The 18481-nt window shown below is 34.8% G+C and overlaps 1 protein-coding gene across 12 annotated transcripts in view; it reads right to left on the bottom strand.

The window, feature by feature from the left end:
- The window catches only part of Ctnna3 (catenin alpha 3), a 1794873-nt gene that overhangs the window by 191955 nt on the left and 1584437 nt on the right, over nt 1-18481 (bottom strand). For 11 of the 12 annotated variants that reach the window (XM_021259452.2, XM_021259448.2, XM_021259451.2 and 8 more), the window contains one exon: nt 4169-4261. The exons of the other annotated variant lie outside the window; for it this stretch is intronic. In XM_021259452.2, coding sequence (XP_021115111.1) covers nt 4169-4261 — 93 coding nt within the window. The remainder of the gene's footprint in view (nt 1-4168; nt 4262-18481) is intronic. 12 annotated transcript variants of the gene reach the window in all.

Genomic DNA, 18481 nt, shown 5'->3' with positions numbered 1-18481 from the left:
GAAATACATTACCAAATACTAACTGTCTGGCTCTGTAATAATGGTGTTTATTTGCAGAACATGTCTCTCAAGTCAAACATAGACATGGAATACTCCTACTTCCAATCTTGGAGGAAAACATTTCTAGCAAAACACAGGTTTTTATGACTGATAAGGCAATATCAGTGCCTGAAAACATGGAGTTTTTCTAAGGTAACTTTTTTCACAATACATATCATCATATTTTCTGTGTTTTATAGTAAAATGAGAAATATTTGGAAAATTATAAAAGCAAGAAAATCATACCCTCGCACTCACTATTAATCCATTTCAGGACTCCTGTCCAATGCCAGGATTTATGAATATCAAATGAATTTATTTCAGAAGAAACAATGTAATTAGAAATAATTTGTGGGCCACCATCCCATGTTCCTAGGACAGAGAACTTGAGCTGGTCCCAGCACCCAGAAGGAAGCTCTCCTGCCGCCATCGCACAGTCCTAGGGCAGAGAAGATGAGCCACGCGGGTGCCAGAGCACACCCCACACACACACCTCACCCCCTTCAAAATGAAAAGACACATAAACAAGCCTCAAAAACAGACTTCTGGATCACCTACAACAACCCCAAGGGGAAACTAGATGGAACAATCTGATAATCAACCACCTGGACTCTCCGAACTGTCAACAAAAGAGGATCTGGGAAAAATGAAATCAGAAATAATTTTTCAGATAAGAGCAAAGATTGTGCTCATAGTGCAATACATGATTAATAAATCTAGAGAGGACACAGATAAAAAAAAATAGAGGATCTGAGGAACATGATGGAATCCCAACATAAGAAAAAAATGGAATCCATAAAACAGATGCAAACAGATTTCCAGGAGATTAAAAACTCCATCGAAAGTCTGTGCAGCAGAATGAACCAATGTGAGGATAGAATTTCACATATAGAAGATAAGATTGCAATTAGTGACCAGGAAAAGAAAAATTGCTTTAAAATTGTAAGGGAACATGAGAAATCAATCCAGCAGCTGCTAGATGATGCAAAGAAGAATAACATAAGACTGATTGGAGTCAATGAAGAAAGAGGCGAGAGTGCAGATGACATAAAAAACTGTTCATAGAAGTGATGGCAGAAAGCTTCCCAAGCAGGGGAAAAGAATTTCACATACAGATAAGTGAGGCATATAGGACTCCAGCTAGTCTTGATAAAAAAAAATCTACACATAGGCATATAATAGTTAGTATTCCAGAAATCCAACAGAAGAATAAAATTCTACAAGCAGTGAGAGAAAAGAAAAAAATCATATACAAAGGAAAGCCCATCAGAATCACAGCAGACTTCTCAATGCAAACCCTCAAGGCAAGAAGAGCTTGGAGTGATGTATTTCAAGCCTTAAAAGAAAACAGCCTCCAACCCAGATTGAGAGTAAGCATATCTGCCCTTGTTCCCCACCTTAAGGAGAAAGCATTGTATCTTCTCCATTCATAGAAGGTGTTCTCACTGGAAGTATGGAGTACATGTCTTTAATCTGTTGAGAAGGTTCTGTTCTACTTCCAGTCTCCTGAAAGATTTTACCCTGAACAGCTGTAGGATTCAGTCCAATACTTTTTCTCCAACTAGTGACAGGATCATTTGGTTTTTTCCTTTCCTCTGTTAAAATGATGACTTTTGGGGGTGGATTGTCCAATGCTGAACCAGCACAGCCATCCCTATAACAAAACCACTTTCTAAATACTGCCAGATCTGACTTCTAATAGTTTGTTTTGTTAAACAAATTTCTATCTATGTTCATACTTTTTTCTTCTATTATCTTTATCTGGTTTTAGGATTAGCACAATGTTAATTTCCTAAAATGAGGGGGGAATTGTTCCTTCTTTTTTCTGCTTTGTTTGACATAATTTAATACTTAAAATGTATATGAGCCCGCTGTTGTCATATAGGTAGGTTTTCAAGCCAGGAATATACTTTCTTTAATAGGTCTTATTTAAATTTTATATTTCCTCCAGAGTTAGTTTCATTAATTGTCTTCCAAGATACTTCCTCGAAGTTGTCAAATTTATTTCAAAAAAGATTTTTGTAATATGCTTTCTATATCCTTTTAAATTCTGTAAAATCTGTGGTAATCTAGATCTTGATATTGTAATTTTAAAAATGTATAATTGATATTTTTGTAATAGGAAGAAAATGTCTAAAGAAGCAGGGGAAGTGGGAGGGGTAGGGGAAAGGAAAAAAGGGAAAAGAAAAAATATGAGAAAAGGAAAAAAATGGAAACAAAATCTTTGCAAATAGGGAAGGGTGGAGGGGGTGAAGGGAGGGCAAGGGAAGGGGAAATAAATAAGAACCAAGATACTCATGTAATGGTACAAGACCCCAATGATGAATGCAACTATTTTATACCTAAAATGTACCAATAAACTTAATGGAAAAAAAAAGAATTTGTGAAAGTTCTCCAGAATTTTCACATTTTATTGAGCTAATATTAGCCTTTTACTTGGGTAATATAAGTCTTTTAGGCTTAGTAGTATTACTCTTAACCTATAATATCCCCATGATTAGCACTTAAAATGCACAAAAGTATAAAAAATTAACAAGAAGTATACAGAGGTTCTGTACTGCTCCTGAGGTACCATGAGACTGATGCAAATACCCAGTGCTAAAACACTTTTTTCTCCTCAAAAAGTGATGAGTACCAAGTTTGCTGAATTCTGGAGCCAATGAACACTGAGATATGACTGTACTATATAAATGCTAGGTGTTATTGACAGTAAAATATTTTATTGTCATTCTAAGGTGACAGTTTTTAACATTAATTTCACATATGTGAAGGCAAATACAAATATTTTTGCACAAGAAGTTTTAAGACTGAAAAGAGGAGCTAAAAAAATCAGAATCTGCTTCTCTGCCTCTGATATTAAATATTTTCAAATTATTTCCTTTACTTTACATTCCTAGGAAATAGAAATCCAAAGAATTATGAGCTAAATTTGGTAAAGCTTAAAGTTTGTTTTAAATCAGTTTACACAAATCTTATTATACAACAGTATATGAAAACACTCCAGGCAATATCAGTATTTTTGCTTAAAGAAATGTACACTCACATGTATTCCTGACCTAAGGTTTATCAGATAGATCCTTGCTTGAATTGCTTCAGGAAAGACCATGTAACAACAAAGTCATAAAAACACAGTTTGCTCAAGTTGTGCAATGTAAAAGTGTTTTCAGTCAGATAGGTCCATCCAGGACAGTTATAAATTTACTTCCCAGGCCAAATTTTATGTCACTAAATTTAATTATTTGAGTAATAACAATGATGATTATGATTATTATTGCTACTGCTGTTATGACTAATAATAAGTAATAATCATTGAGAGCTTACTCTATGAACTGGATGTTGTTTTAAGTATTCTGTCAGTGAACTCGGCTAACTGCCACCAAAACCCTCACATAGATGGTGTTATTAGTATTCTCACTTTACAAAAGACAGAGCTTAAACAGAGAAAGACTTACTTTCCCAGGTAATACAAGCAGGAGCAGCCCCATTCAAGAGCATTTTCTGGCAGTCTTATCTGCTATGCTGTATTACCTAGATCTTGGATCCAAGTTCTAAGTTGGGTCTGCAGTTCCAGGCCATTAGTGGTTAGAGTGCCAAACTTTCACAGATGTCCACGCATTGAGGAAAAATAAAGGGAAGTACAACTTTTCAGAGGAAAACAGAAATTGAGATTAACATCTTCAAAATTGTACAGTGTGTGTGTGTGTGTGTGTGTGTGTGTGTGTGTATGTGTGTGTGTGTGAGGTTAGGCAGGAAGAAAAGTGGGAAGTATTGACTCCAAGGGTTTTTCCCTGGTATTACAGAGTATATTTACAATCTCTTGGGGTTTTTTTCTACCTTAAATAAACATGCACATATTTCACTTTTATATTCATATGACTGTTACAAAGACCAAAAGCAATACAGAGTGATTCACTACCTGACCTGAAATGGCCTCACAGTGAGCTCTCAAGGTAGAGCAGATAATTCCCTCATGTTACTGCTTCTGCATTCAAAGACTTTGCCCTCTGTGCTCCAGAAAACAAGTTCCATATCCAAGAGTTTCCCTTGAGAGGCTCTGCCTAGATTGACAAGAAGAGGACACAGTCCTCAAGGGGCAGTGCACAACTCTCCTCCCAGGGAGATGACATACCCGGTCAGTTTTCCCTTCTGTTTGAACACTGGTGTGGCTGTGAACCTCGTGATCCTCTTCAAGATCAGAAACATCCTCTAGTTCTTCTGGAGTCTGGAAAAAGAAGTAAGACATTGCTATAGGAGTGGAAAATTCCATTTTAGCCTCTTTGGAAAGGTGTCTGAACTATTTCCCAAGGATAATCAGAGTTAACATATGACTTAGCAATTCTACTCCCAATTATATACTCAAGACAAATGTAGGCATAAGTCAGTACAAAAACTTAGACACAAATGTTCAAACAACATTATTTATAATAGCTAAAAAGTGGAAACAAGTCAAACCTATACTACTGATGAAGGGATAAACAAATGTGTTACATCTAGAAAATAGAATATTATTTGGCCATTTAAAGGAACAAAATACTGATACACATTGCATCATCATTATCCTAAGTGAAAAAAATCAAGTCACAAAAGTAGGCACATCATAGGAGAGATATATATGAAATGTCTAAATGGAAAAATCTATAGAAGCACAGATTTGATTAGTGCTTGCCAGGAGCTGGGGCAAGGGAGGAACAGACAATGACTGCCAATGGGTACGTGGTTTCCCTTTGGAATGATAATAATAATCTGGAATTAGATTGTGGTAATAATCACACCACCTTATGAATATATGAAAAACAATTGATATTTACACTTAAAATGGTGAATTTTAGGGTGTATAGATTATATAACAATAAATCATGAAGTAAAAAGAAAGTGACAGTGATTAAAAGGAAGTTTTTTACTCAACCAATAACAATTTGGCTACCCAATAGATGATTGCCACAATTAATGGAGCTTACAATAAATAAATAAATAAATAAATAAAGGATTATTAAAATTATAAACAATTAAAATGTCACCAATATTATTAAGAAATTAAATTTTCTAGGGACTTAAAGTAATAAATAGTTTAACTTGAATTTCAGTGTACATTATAAATAGCCAGTGCCCATTCAACTTTTCCAATTTTAGCTTGAAGATCTCCTATGGCTCAGAAATTCTCTAGACTGGCTCGGACACCTTTGCAAAGTGTTTCCCAGTCACTCTACTTTCTTCGTCATAAAGAGCTAATTGTTGAGCTGCCTACTTTGTGAGGCAAGGACAGATCATCCCTGCTTACTTTCTTATCTCCACAATTTAGCACACACGTTTGTGAATGAATGAAGCAAAATGATCAGTGATAGCAATAAAGACAGCTGGTGATGAGAAAAACAAAGTAGATTACACACAAAAAAACCTCCTGTCCTGACAATACATATCATGAGGCTTCCATTTTTCATATTTTGAACAGATTTTAATTTTTGTGCTGTTTGTTCTAATTCAACATCTATTTCCTTAGTTTGAATTTAGTAATAATTGAAAGGTGTTTATTATTGCAATAACAGATAAAAATATGTAATAAGAGTTAGCCTAATATTTGTGTTAGTTTACCCAGTTGCAGCTATATGTTTTTATTTTATTTTATTTTATTTTACTTTACTTTATTTTACTATTTTATTTTATTTTATTGTTTTGGTACTGGGGATCGAACTCCAGACCTTGCGTTTGCAAGGCAGGCAGCGGAACCACTGAGCTAAATCCCAGGCCAGCAACTATATTTATTATGATTGCTTTGCTACAAATCTCAACTGACAAACCCAGAAAACAAACATCTAGTTTTTATGAAAAACAACCAAAAATAAAGTGTATTGCATTTCTTATGCATGTGTGATTATTGAAGACTAACGTCCTAGATCAGCTATAATTCCCCTTAACATTGCTTTGCATAAAGTATTTGGGGCATTTTTGTGATTGTCAAGGGCCTGTGTTTCCTTGGGACCATTCTCAAGATAAGGACAGGTAATGATTAACTCACATTGTGAAACGAAACTACTCATTTCCTATCTACTAATGACTTCAGATTCTGTTTCATCTCATGAATCTTTAATCAGTAATTTCTTTGCTCTCAAACACATGAATACCTTCCATCCCGCTACAGAGGAGACTTTTATATTTATTTCAACCAATGTTTATCAGATTTTAATAGTTTCCCTCTCACCAAGGCCCCTGGGGTGCTGAGGATTTGTTATCTATATGTTGATCCTTTTGCAGCTCTTCCTTGATATAACTATGAACATACAGCAGTTTATTTCCTTTTCTTGCATATTACCAGCATGAGTTTACCAGTATGCAATGTCTAGAAAATCATTCATTTTTAGCCATCTTGTATATTCTTTTAACATATTCTAGACAAAACATCTATGCAATTTCCTTTCTTGATTCATCACAAGGCCCTATACCATGTGAGTAAATTTAGTTATTTAAATCTCCTTTCTTGAATCCTGTCATTTTAATTTGAAACCTCTGGTGATGCTTCTGTGATCTATTTTCTTTAAATGCCTGTTGTTTATTATTGAACTACACACTATCATGTAGTGATGTATAGTTCCATCAATTCCAATGTTTTACTCAACCCCAAGCTGAAATAAGTCAGCAAAAACTAAAAGCAGTTGTTGTTGTTGGAAGTCAAAAGTACCATTTTATTCTTGGGGATGTTGGGGAATGAGATAAGCTCACCAATCACACCCACATACTTTTGTGTTTTCTTTGTCTGTAACATGACACTAATAGCTGTCTTGCAAAGCCACCTAAACTGACCTCTTCTTTTCATGAACATCATCAGTGGGAGAATGTTCAAAACACTTTTTGGCAGCATTTCACATTCTGTAAGATAAGAGGTTGGATGGTACTATGAAAATAAAAAGTTAAATGCATACTGTAACAATTTAAATTAAATGGAAACTAAGGAAGAGATAAGAGTTTTTAACTCAGTTTTGGGGTGATATATTAACTTCTTCAGCATTAAAGACAAATACAAAAAAGGTCAAAACTTTTTTAAAAGGAGGAGGATTGATGAACTATCTTATACAGGGTATCTTTAAAAACAGCAAGCTTTTATTGAACTGGTGACTTAAGAAACCTGAAAGAAGTGTGTGTAAAGGTGGAGGATCTGATCAATTTCAATATAATGAGAGATTAACTGACACTCAGCGAAATGCCATATAGCAGATACCCGATATTACACAATAAATAAGAACCTGAATTTGAATTCTAGACCTCTAATGAATGATATAGGCCTTTCAGCAATCCGTGTACCTTTGAAACTAGCTTCCTTAGAAAAAATGTGATAATATTTCTTAATTTGAAAAGGGCTGGGGCCAGGGATTTAGCTCAGTGGTTTCGCTGCCTGCTGCGCAAGCACAAGGACCCGAGTTCGATCCCCAGTACCAAAAAAAAAAAAAATTTTAGGAGAATTGATGTGCCTCTATTTTAATGCAAACTTATTTTTCAATTGAGACTTTAGACAAGTTACAAAATATTTCTGTTCCTCATATTCTTCAGATATTCTGGAATAACAAGGTACTTACTAACTGCTAGTTATATTCATTTGACTTCACTATAAAATGTAATTATGCTAAACAGGGTTTAATATAGTCCATATGTATTAATTCTTTAAAAGCCAAGTAAATATCTCTTTTGACTGGCTTTTCTTCATACATTAAGTTAAAATTATCTTCTAAACTGGCCTCAGCCAAGATTTACTCCAACATAAAGTCTCGAGGATGATCGAAATGACGTTTCCTCTACACTGAGCTATTTCTAAAACTTAAATGAAAATGCCTCATTTTTCCCCAAATAGTGCTAATAAAACCAAGAATTAGTCAGTTGCATCCCATATCAAAATACAAGAGAATTATTTCATATTTTTCTATTTCAATTCTTTCTTATTATAAAATCTTATATAGGCAACCCCAAAATGATCTGCAATATGCTTACTTTTGTCAGCTGTGAAATAGTCAAACTACGATTATTTAGTGTAACTGTGAAGAAAAAAATAAGATGATGGGCTGGAACATCATTCAGTGACTAGGAAATACTGAAATTTTAGCATTATTTTTGATTACTATAAATCATTATTTTTAATATCTAATTTTATACAAAGAAGGCTAAAACTGTATGGCACTAGAAACATTCAGGTTGAGGTTTTTATATGGAAGCTAAATCAGCAATAAAATGGTATATACATATATACACACACACATATATGTGTGTGTACATATTTCTCATTCTCATATTTTTCTAATATCCCTAGTGAATTGAATAAATGGCTGTATTTTAACTGAAAATTAAATTTTACTGTCTTCATAGATATTTAAAATTGAAATTTAAAGAAGAAATCTTTTGTCATCAAACATCCAAGCCAGGAAAAAAAAAGGAGAAGGAGGAGGTAGAGGTAGAGGGGAAGGAAGAGGAAGAGAAGAAGGAGGAGGAGAAAGAGGAGCAGAAAAGATAGAAAAAAAAGAAAGATAAAAGAAAGGAAAAATAATACTGTGAAACAGGAGTTATATGTGGCTTACTATGAAAATTGTTTGACTTCTCAATCATACTTATGATTTAATCATAAGTCATTCTTTTCTTACTCTCCTTCTCTGACTTATAAATTCCAATAGGCACCATAATAATGTCATTGGTGGTCTAACACTCAGAGAAGCTCTTGAGAAAGATACCAGGGTGTCAATCCCAAGGAAGACGCTTACATCACATGTCATTGATTTAGCTGAGGTGGTAATACATTATGATTTTGGGATGTCAATGTATAGAGCCAAGAATTAAAATATATTTAGGGCCAAAGATTTAGCTCAGTGGTGCCAGTGGCTACTTTGCAAGTGCAAGGACCCAAGTTTGATCCCTGGTAAAATAAATAAATAAATAAATAAATAAATAAATAAATAAATATGTTTAACAATAGGAATGAATATTCCGACTTTTATTTTTCTTAGTACGTGTTTGCAATACATAATGTTTACATTATTTGTGTGGGGTTGGTATATGTACATAACACATATTAATGTCTTTTTTCATCCCTTTCCTCCCCTCTACCCACTATCTCTTCATCCCCTTTTCATTTGAGAAAGATCTATGTCCCTACATCCTATTATCTATCTTTTACTTTGCTATCTGTTTATAACTTGGGTTTCTTACATAAAAGAAACCATGTAATATCTGAGCTTGTGTGTCTGATTTATTCCCCTTAATATTATGGTCTCATGGGTATCAATTTTCCTACAAATGACTCAAGTTTATCTTCTTTGTAAAGATATATTACAGTGATATATTCATGCCCATGCTCATAGCACCACAATTCATAATAGCTAAATATTGTAACCAGCCTATATGTACAATAACTGATGAATGGATTAAAATTTGGTATTTACTGCTGAGGATTTAGCTCAGTGGTGCAGTGCCTGCTTCAAAAGCTCAAGGTCCTGAGTTTAATCCCTGGTACCGTGAAAAATAATGTAGTAATTATATGCAATGGAATACCACTCTGCTATTACTTCTGTCTTTAATGTTTGGAGAAATTGCCATAGTAATTTCTATAGTTGTTAAATGTATAGATATTAAAATGTATCATTTTATATTCTCACTTGGAGAATATAAGTGCTCCACATCTTCATTAAATTTTATTTATTTAATAGCTATCCTTTGTAGTTTACCTTTTCATTTTTTTGTTTGTTTCCTTTGTTGTGTGTAACATTTTTACTTTAATGTAGTCACACTTGTCTATTTTTGTTCTTGGTGCCATCCAAAAACTCATTTCAAGGCCAATGTCCAGGAGCATTTCCCCTATGTTTTCATCTAGGAGTTTTAGTTTAAGTTTTAACTCTGTAATCTATTTTTTGTATGTATTCTATAAGATAACAGTTCAGTTTCATTAATTTCCATGTCAATATCCAGGTTACCAAAACCACTATTGAAAAGAGAATATCTTTTTCCATTGTGTATTCTTACCATACTTGTTGGAATTCCATTTACTGTACATGCCTGGGTGTATTTCTGAGTTCTATATTAAAGTGGTGTATTGTTTTCATGCCAATTTCATGTTGTTTTTATTTTTAACTCCTTAAATTTATTGGTATATTTTAGGTATACATAATGATCATATTCATCATAAGGAATTTGTATCTCTACATGACGTATCTTGATTCTTATTTTTTTCCATTCCCTTATCCTCCCTTCAACCCTATCTGTATCATGTTATTCAAAGCAAGAGGATGCTATGACACTTCCAGGTTTGATCTTCTTTCTCAAGGTTTCTTTAGCTTTCAGAGTATGTTGTGATTCTGTATACATTTTATGACTGTTTATGAAAACCCACAGGTAATATGATAATCAGTGAAAAGCTAAAATTGCTTCCTCTAAGATTAGGTAGAAGACAAAAATGTTGGTTCTTTTTTATGTTTTATTATGTTTGCAGTAAGTAATGATCATATTCATTGTGGGGAGCTAGTACCTGTACATAATACATTTCAATTGGTTTTTTTTCATTCTCTTCCCTTCCCTCTCCCCTCCTTCCATCACTTGGTCCTCTTCCGTTTTGCAAACCATCTATCTTTCTGTTCCCTATTATATTTCAGATTTGCTCTGCAATTTATTTAGAATTTATCCTATAAGAAAAATTATCTTCTATTTAACATAGTACTGGAAGACTTAGCCAGGGCAATCAAACAATATAATGAAATAAGAGATATCAAAATCAGAAAAGAAGTAAAATTATGTCTTCTTGGAATCTACAAGATGTTATACATAGAAATATTAAAAATGCCACAAAAATTAGATCTTATAAACTAATTCAGTAATGTTAGACAATACAAAATACTAATCATAAATTATACAAGAAAGAAACTAAGATAATGTTGCTATTTACAATAGAATGAAACAGACTAAAATTCTTAGGAATAAACAACCAAGAAGATGAAAGATGTGAATGAACACTGAAAACTATGAAATATTGCCTAAAGAAATTTTAAAAAGAAACAAATAAATGTTCATACTTTGGAAAAATTAGCATTGTTAAAATATCAATATTACCCAAAGGGATCTACATGTTCAATGTACTTTCCATTAAAATCCAAATTGATTTCTTTTCTGAAATAGAAATAAAATGTCTCTCTGTTTCATAACACATTTATTTCTTTGCCAGCATAATCAGAATATAATAGTATACGCAAGCTTTGGAACCAAGCAGTGTAGGAGAACACTTGGTACCTTAAAGGCTACAATGATTGAAATATAGTTCAATAAGGCTAAATTATGGAATAAAATCTCTCCTAAAGTTAGGAACAAAATACATCTAAATGTACAAAAGGGTATGATTAAGCATGCAGTAAATAGAACTTGGGCATATAAATGTGGAAGTCATATAGCTGGTTATACATTTTCTATGAAATAAGTCTCTAGATTGTCATTACTTAGAAACCTACCCGGGCTACCAGTAAGCAAATATCCAAATATTTCATGTCTGTGGTTTAGTCTGGATTATAATGATTACTATAGGAGATAATAGTGATCATTCAACTTTATATTAGGCCTTTGTAAGGACGTAAGCAATCATGAGGGTTAATCATATTTAGGTTCAGTACCTCTCTCTGTCAGGAAATGAGTGGACAGTTAATTCCCCTGCTCCTAAGATATCAGTGAAGCAAATAGCTTCAGAAAAGCACAGAGCCAGTCAGCAAGGGTCAGAAATGAAAGTGATATCATCAATATCATTATACTTGTCCAGCTACCAAATGAGTTGGTGATAAAACTTTCATTCTCACAGCTGTATGCCTAATTCATGAAAACTGTCATAACACACTTATCATCCAGAACTTTAAATAAAGATATGAAAGACTATTGAAGCCAGGAAGAATAAGGCTTTGGTGAAAGCATATTTTTGGAAAGTTCAAATGTTAGAAATATCTAGACTCGAATTGGGATCGTTGACATACTTCTCTTTGAGAACAGAAAAATGAAGTGATCATTTTTATTTTTTTATTTTTTTTCATAAATTCTTTTATAAGTATGTTTTAGGTATACAACACAATGACATTTCTCATTGGGAACTTGTAACTTTATATGATGCATCTTGGTTCTTATTTTTTCCCCATTCCTATCCCACCCTTCCCTATTCACAAAGACTTTATTTCCATTTTTTTCCATTTCTCATCAATTCTCCTTTCCCTTCTTTCTTTCCCCTGCCACTCTCACTACCCCTACCCCTTTGGACCTTTTCTTTCTTTTCTTTTGCATTATCTATTATTCATTCTAATCATTGATACATTTTAGGTATACAATATAATGACATTCATTATTGGAAATTTGCACCTTTGCATAATCTCTCTTGGTTCTTATTTTTCACCCTTGCTGAGCCCTCCCTTCAACTCCTCCATTCCTCCCTACTTACAAAGATTTTGTTCCTATTTTTCCATTTTCTCATATTAATTCCATTCCTTTCTTTCCTTTCCCCTACCCCTCCCACTTCCTTCCCCTTTGCCCCTTTAAATCCTATTTCACATTACGAATCATATATTTTGGTCCTCATTTACACTTTCAGTTTCTCACACCAGATAAACTATTTGGTATTTAAACATGTGTGTCCTATTTATTTCACTTATGAGTATTGCCTCAATATGCATCCATTTAGTTAAAATTATCTCTAATTTCCTATTTTTTATGGCTGAGTACTACTCCATTTTATTAAAAAAAACACATTTTCTTTATCCAGTCTCCAGTTGATGGGCATTTGGGCTGTTTCCAAGTTTTAGCTATCACAAACTGTGCTGCTATGAACATGGGTGGACATATATCACTGTGGTATGATTCTTTTAATTCTTTGGGGAAGATCCCCAGCAGTGGAATAGCGGGGTCAAATGGGACTTCCAGTCCTAGTTCTTTGAGGTATCTCCATACTGATTTCCACAGTGGTTGCACCATTCTACAATCCCATCAGCAGTGGAGCAGGGTTCCTCTTTCCCCACAGCCCCACCAGCACTTGTTATTGGTTGATTTCATGATAGCAGCCATTGTTTCTGGAGTGAGGTGGAATCTCAGCTTGTTTTCATTTGCATCTCTCAAATGACCAGTGAGGTTGAACATTTTTTCATGTATTTATTTGCAATTTTTACTTCTTTCTCTGAAAATGTCTGTTCATTTCAGATCCCCATTTTTGGATTGGGTCTTCAAATTAGGGAGGTCTGATCTTTTTAAGTTCTTTATAGATTCGAGATAGTAGACCTTTGTCTGAGGAAAAGCAGGTGAAGATTTTTTCCCACATTGTGGGTTGTCTCTTCACACTGCTGGTGGTTTCTCTTGTTGTGCAGAAGCCTTTTAAAAAGAGGAGATCCCACTTGGTGATTGTTTGTGCTAGTTCATCGGCAACTGAGGTTTTGTTCATAAAACCTTTTCCTACACTGATATCTTCAAGGGTTCTACCTAACCTCTGTTCCAAATGGTTCAGTTTCTATTTTAATAATTAGATCTTTAATCCATTTTGATTTTAGTTTAGTGCATGGTGAGAGATACAGGTCTAGTTTTAATCTTTAGGAAGTTGAAACCAAATTTTTCCAGCACCATTCATTAAAGAAGCTATGTTTCCTCCAGTGAGGGTGTTTGGCTCCTTTATCAAAGATGAGATGGCTGAGTGTGTCTGGCATTGTTTCTGGATCTTCTAATCTGTTCCACTGGTCCTCAGGTCTATTTCTTTGCCAGTACCATGCTGTTTTTATCACAGTAGCTTTGTAGTATTGTTGCAAGTTGGGGATTGTAATACCCCCTGCCATGTCTCTGCTACCTAGAATTGCTTTTGCTATTTTGGGTCTCTTCTTTTTCCAAATGAATTTTTGGATAGTTTTCTCAAGGTCCATGAAGTATGTTGCTGGGATCTCAATTGGAATTGCATTGAATCTATATAGCAGTTTTGGAAGTGTGGCCATTTTCACTATATTAATCCTTCCTACCCAGGAGCAGGGGATGTCTGTCCATTTTCTGATATCATCTTCAATCTCTCTTTTCAGAGTGCTATAGTTTTCAGAGAAGAGGTCTTTGATTATTTTCATTAGGCTGATTCTTAGGTATTTCAGTTTTTTGGATGCTATTGTGAAAGGAATTATTTGCCCTATTTCTCTCTCAGTGAGTCTGTCATTCATGTAGAGGAAAGCTATTGACTTTTGTGTGTTGACCTTGTAACCAGCTACTTGACTGAATTTGGTTATTAAGTCTAGAAGACTTTTGGTGGAGTTCTTGGGGTCTTCTATATACAGAATCATGTCATCTGCAAATAATGACAATTTGACTTTTTCATTTCCTATCTTTATTCCTTTTATTTCTCTCTTGTCTAATTTCCGTGGCTAATGTTTCCAAAACTATACTGAAAAAGAGTGGTGATAGTCGACATCCTTGTCTTGTTCCCAATTTTAGTGTGAAGGATTTCAGTTTTTGACCATTTAGTATGATAATGGATGTTGGTTTTTCATAGATGGCTTTTAGCAGTTTGAGGTAGAGACCATCTATTCCAATTTTTTTGTAGGATTTTTATCATAAATGCATGTTGGATTTTGTCAAATGCTTTTCCTGTGTCTATGGAGATAATCATATGGGATTTTTCCTTGGCTCTATTGATATAGCTTATTTCATTGATTGATTTGTGTATGTTGCATCCCTGGGATGAATTTCATTTGATCTGCATGTATGATCTTCTTGATGATCTTCTGCATTCTATTTGCCAGTATCTTATTATGATTTTTGCATCTATGTTCATTAGTGAGATTGACCTATAGTTCTCCTTTTCGTTTGGGTCTTTCTCTGCTTTGGGGATCACGGTTATGCTTGCTTCCAGGAATGAATTTGGGAGTTTTGCTTCCCTTTCAATTTCATTGCAGAGTTTAAAGAGTAGTGGCAGCAGTTCCTCTCTAAAGTCTTGTAGAAATCAGCCATGAGGCCATCAGAGCCTGGGCTTTTCTTAGTTGATAAGTTTTTAATTACATTTTCAATTTCATTGGTTGATATTGGGTTGTTTAGAATTTTTAGGTCTTCCTCGTTCAACTTTGATAATTCATATGTATCTAGGAATCTGTCCATTTCTTCTGTGTTTTCCATTTATTGGCATATAGGTTCTAGAAGTAGGTGTTGATGATCCTCTGGATTTCTTCTGGGTCTGTTGTAATTTGACCCTTTTCATTCCTAATTGGATGGATTTGGGCCTTTTCTTTCCTTTTTCTGATAAAGTTGGCTAAGAGTTTGTCAATTTTGTTGATTCTTTTGAAGAACCAACACTTTTCTTCATTGATTTTTTTGTATTGTTCTCTTATTATCCAGTGCATTGATTTCTCCTCTGATCTTTATAATTTCCTCCCTTGTATGAGCTTTGGGGTTGTTCTGCTCTTCTTTTTCTAGAAGTTTAAGTTTCAGCATCAGGTTGTTTAACTGGGCTCATTCTGTTTTCCTAATATGTGTATTCACTGCTATGAATTTCCCTCATCAGACTGCTTTCATTGTGTCCCATAGATTCTGATATGTTGTATTGTCATTGTCATTTAACTGAAGGAACTGTCTGATTTCTTCTTTAATTTCCTCTGTGACCCATTGGTTATTCAGAAGTGTGTTGTTCAATTTCCATGTGTTTATGAAATTTTTCAAGTTTCTTTTGCTATGGATGTCCAATTTCATCGCACTATGGTCTGATAATATACAGGGGATAACTTCAATTCCTTGGCACTTACTTAAACATGTTCTATGTGTGAGTATGTGGTCTATTTTGGAGAATGACCCATGGGCAGCTGAGAAGAATGTGTATTCTGATTTTGTGGGGTGGAAGACTCTGTAAACATCTGTTAAGTTCATTTGTTGAAGAGTTCAATTGAGTTCTAGTATTTCATTACTTATTTTTTGTCTAGTTGATCTATCTGTGACAGTGGGGTGTTGAGGTCCCCTACTACAATTGTATTAGTGCATATATGACTTTTCATGTCTGTTAGTATTTGTTTTACATAGTTGAGCACACTAGTGTTTGGTGCATAAATATTTATGATTGTCATCTCTTCCTCTTGGATTCTTCCTTTTACAAGGATGTAGTGCCCTTCTTCATCTCTCGTAATCAGTGTTGGTTTGAAATTTACTTGATCTGCCAAGAGGATAGCTACTCCTGCTTTTTTTCGGGTTCCCAATACATGGAGTATTGTTTTCCACGCTTTAACTTTCAGTCTATGAGTTTTCTTTTGAATTAAGTGTGTTTCTTTTATGCAGCATATTGTTGTATTTTGCTTCTTGACCCATTCTGCCAGTCTATTTCTTTTAATTTGTGAATTGAGAAAATTAATGTTGATGGTTATAACTGAAATGTATTGACTTGTCATTGCCATGACTTTTTCTTTTTGTTGGATTCTCCCCCTTTACATTTAATTTCTTGTTGTGCCAGATGGGTTCATTGTCCTTTGGTTCCTGAGGTTGTGATCCTCAATGTCTGTTCCTAGGATATTGTGTAAAATTCTTTGGAGTGCTGGTTTGGTATTCACGAAGTTCCTAAGGTGCTCTTTGTCATGAAAGTTTCTTATTTCTCCATCAATTTTGAATGATAGTTTTGCAGGGTACATCAATCTGGGTTGGAGACTGTTTTCTTCTAGGGCTTGGAATATGTCACTCCAAGCTCTTCTTGCCTTGATGGTTGGTGTTGAGAAGTCTGCTATGATTCTGATGGGCTTTCCTTTGTATGTGATTTGTTTCTTTTCTCTCACTGCTTGTAGAACTTTGTTCTTCTGTTGAGTTTCTGGAATCTTAACAATTATATGCCTATGTGTAGATCTTTTTTTGATCAAGGCTATTTGGAGTCCTATATGTCTCACTTACCTGTATGTCAAGCTCTTTTCCCCTGCTTGGGAAGTTTTCTGCCATTACTTCTGTGAAGAGTTTTTTTATGTCATCTGTACTCTCTCCTGTTTCTTCATTGACTCCAATCAGTCTTATGTTGTTCTTCTTTGCATCATCTAGCAACTGCTGGATTGATTTCTCATGTTCCCTTATAATTTTGAAGCAATCTTTCTTTTCCTGGTAACTAATTGCAATCTTATCTTCTATATCTGAGATTCTGTCCTCACATTGGTTCATTCTGCTGTGTAGACTTTCAATGGAGTTTTTCATCTCCTGGAAATCTATTCGCATCTGTTTTATGGATTCCATTTGTTTCCTATGTTGGGATTCTATCATGTTCCTCAGCTCCTCTCTATATTTATTAATCATGTCTTGCACTAGGAGCCCAATTTCTCCTGTTATCTGAGAAATTATTTCTGATTTCATTTTTTCCAGGTCCCCTTTTGTTGCCAGTTCAGTGGGTCCAGGTGGTTGAGTATCAGAGTGTTCCATCTCATTTCCCTTTGGGGTTGCTTTAGGTGATCTGGAAGTCTGGTTTTGAGACTTATTTACTTGTTTTCTCATTTTGATTAGGGTGGCAGGGGAGGTGCTATTGGCACCTGCGTGGATTACCTCTTCTCGGCTGGGAGAGGTGGGACAGAGGCCAGGAGTGGTGGTTGGGATGGTGGCTCAGAAGCCCCTTCTTCTGGCCTGGGAGCGGCAGCAGGGATGGTGGCCAGGAAGCCCCTTCCTCTGGACCAGGCAGAGTGGGATAGTGGCTCAGAAGCCTCTACCTCTGGGCCAGGAGTGGCAGGACAGTAGGTGGCCCAGAACCCCTTTCCTCTGGGCTGGGAGTGGTGGGATGGATGGCTGAAGTGATCATTTTTAATAAACAGCTTAATATAATTGATATAATTCACAGCAAAACTGGTTATTTCATATTATTTTTGTCATTCATTCTTAACAATAAATATGAGAGGCTGTTTTTATTTAAGTATCATGGCCTACAACACTGACCTTTTAAATTAACTGAATTTGTCCAATCTCATACAAATAATGAATGGTAATTTTCTTTTATGTACTATGTACTGGGGAGTCACAAATGCATGTTAAATGTGGGAATTCAAGACTTCAAACTTACAAGTCTAGAAATTGGCCTCAATGTTGCCATGGGAAAAGACTTTATGAACAAAACCTCATTAGCATGAGAATTATCACCAAGAATCAACAACTGGGATCTCATCTTATTAAATACTTCTGCACTGTGTGAGAAACCACCAACAGAGCTAAGAGACAACCTACAATGTGGGAAAAAAATTGTAACAGCTGTACCTCAGAAAAAGGTCTACTATATAAAATATATAAAGAATTGAAAAATATCAGACCCCCCCAAATTCAACAACGCCATTCAAAAATGTGCATCTGAAATGAACAGATATTTCTCAGACAAAGAAGTAAAAGCAGCAAAAAAATATATGAAAAAATGTTCAACATCACTGGTCATTCAAGATATGCAAATGAAAACAACACTGAGATTCCACCTCACCCCACAAAGAATGGCTGCTATCAAGAAATCAAC

Source organism: Heterocephalus glaber, unplaced genomic scaffold (assembly GCF_053883595.1).
Source record: "Heterocephalus glaber isolate CG9 unplaced genomic scaffold, H.glaber_assembly_v1.0 deba00001497, whole genome shotgun sequence".
NCBI lineage: Eukaryota > Metazoa > Chordata > Mammalia > Rodentia > Bathyergidae > Heterocephalus > Heterocephalus glaber.
The sequence above is the reverse complement of the archived record's forward strand: the minus strand, read 5'-3'. Positions and strand labels throughout refer to the sequence as shown.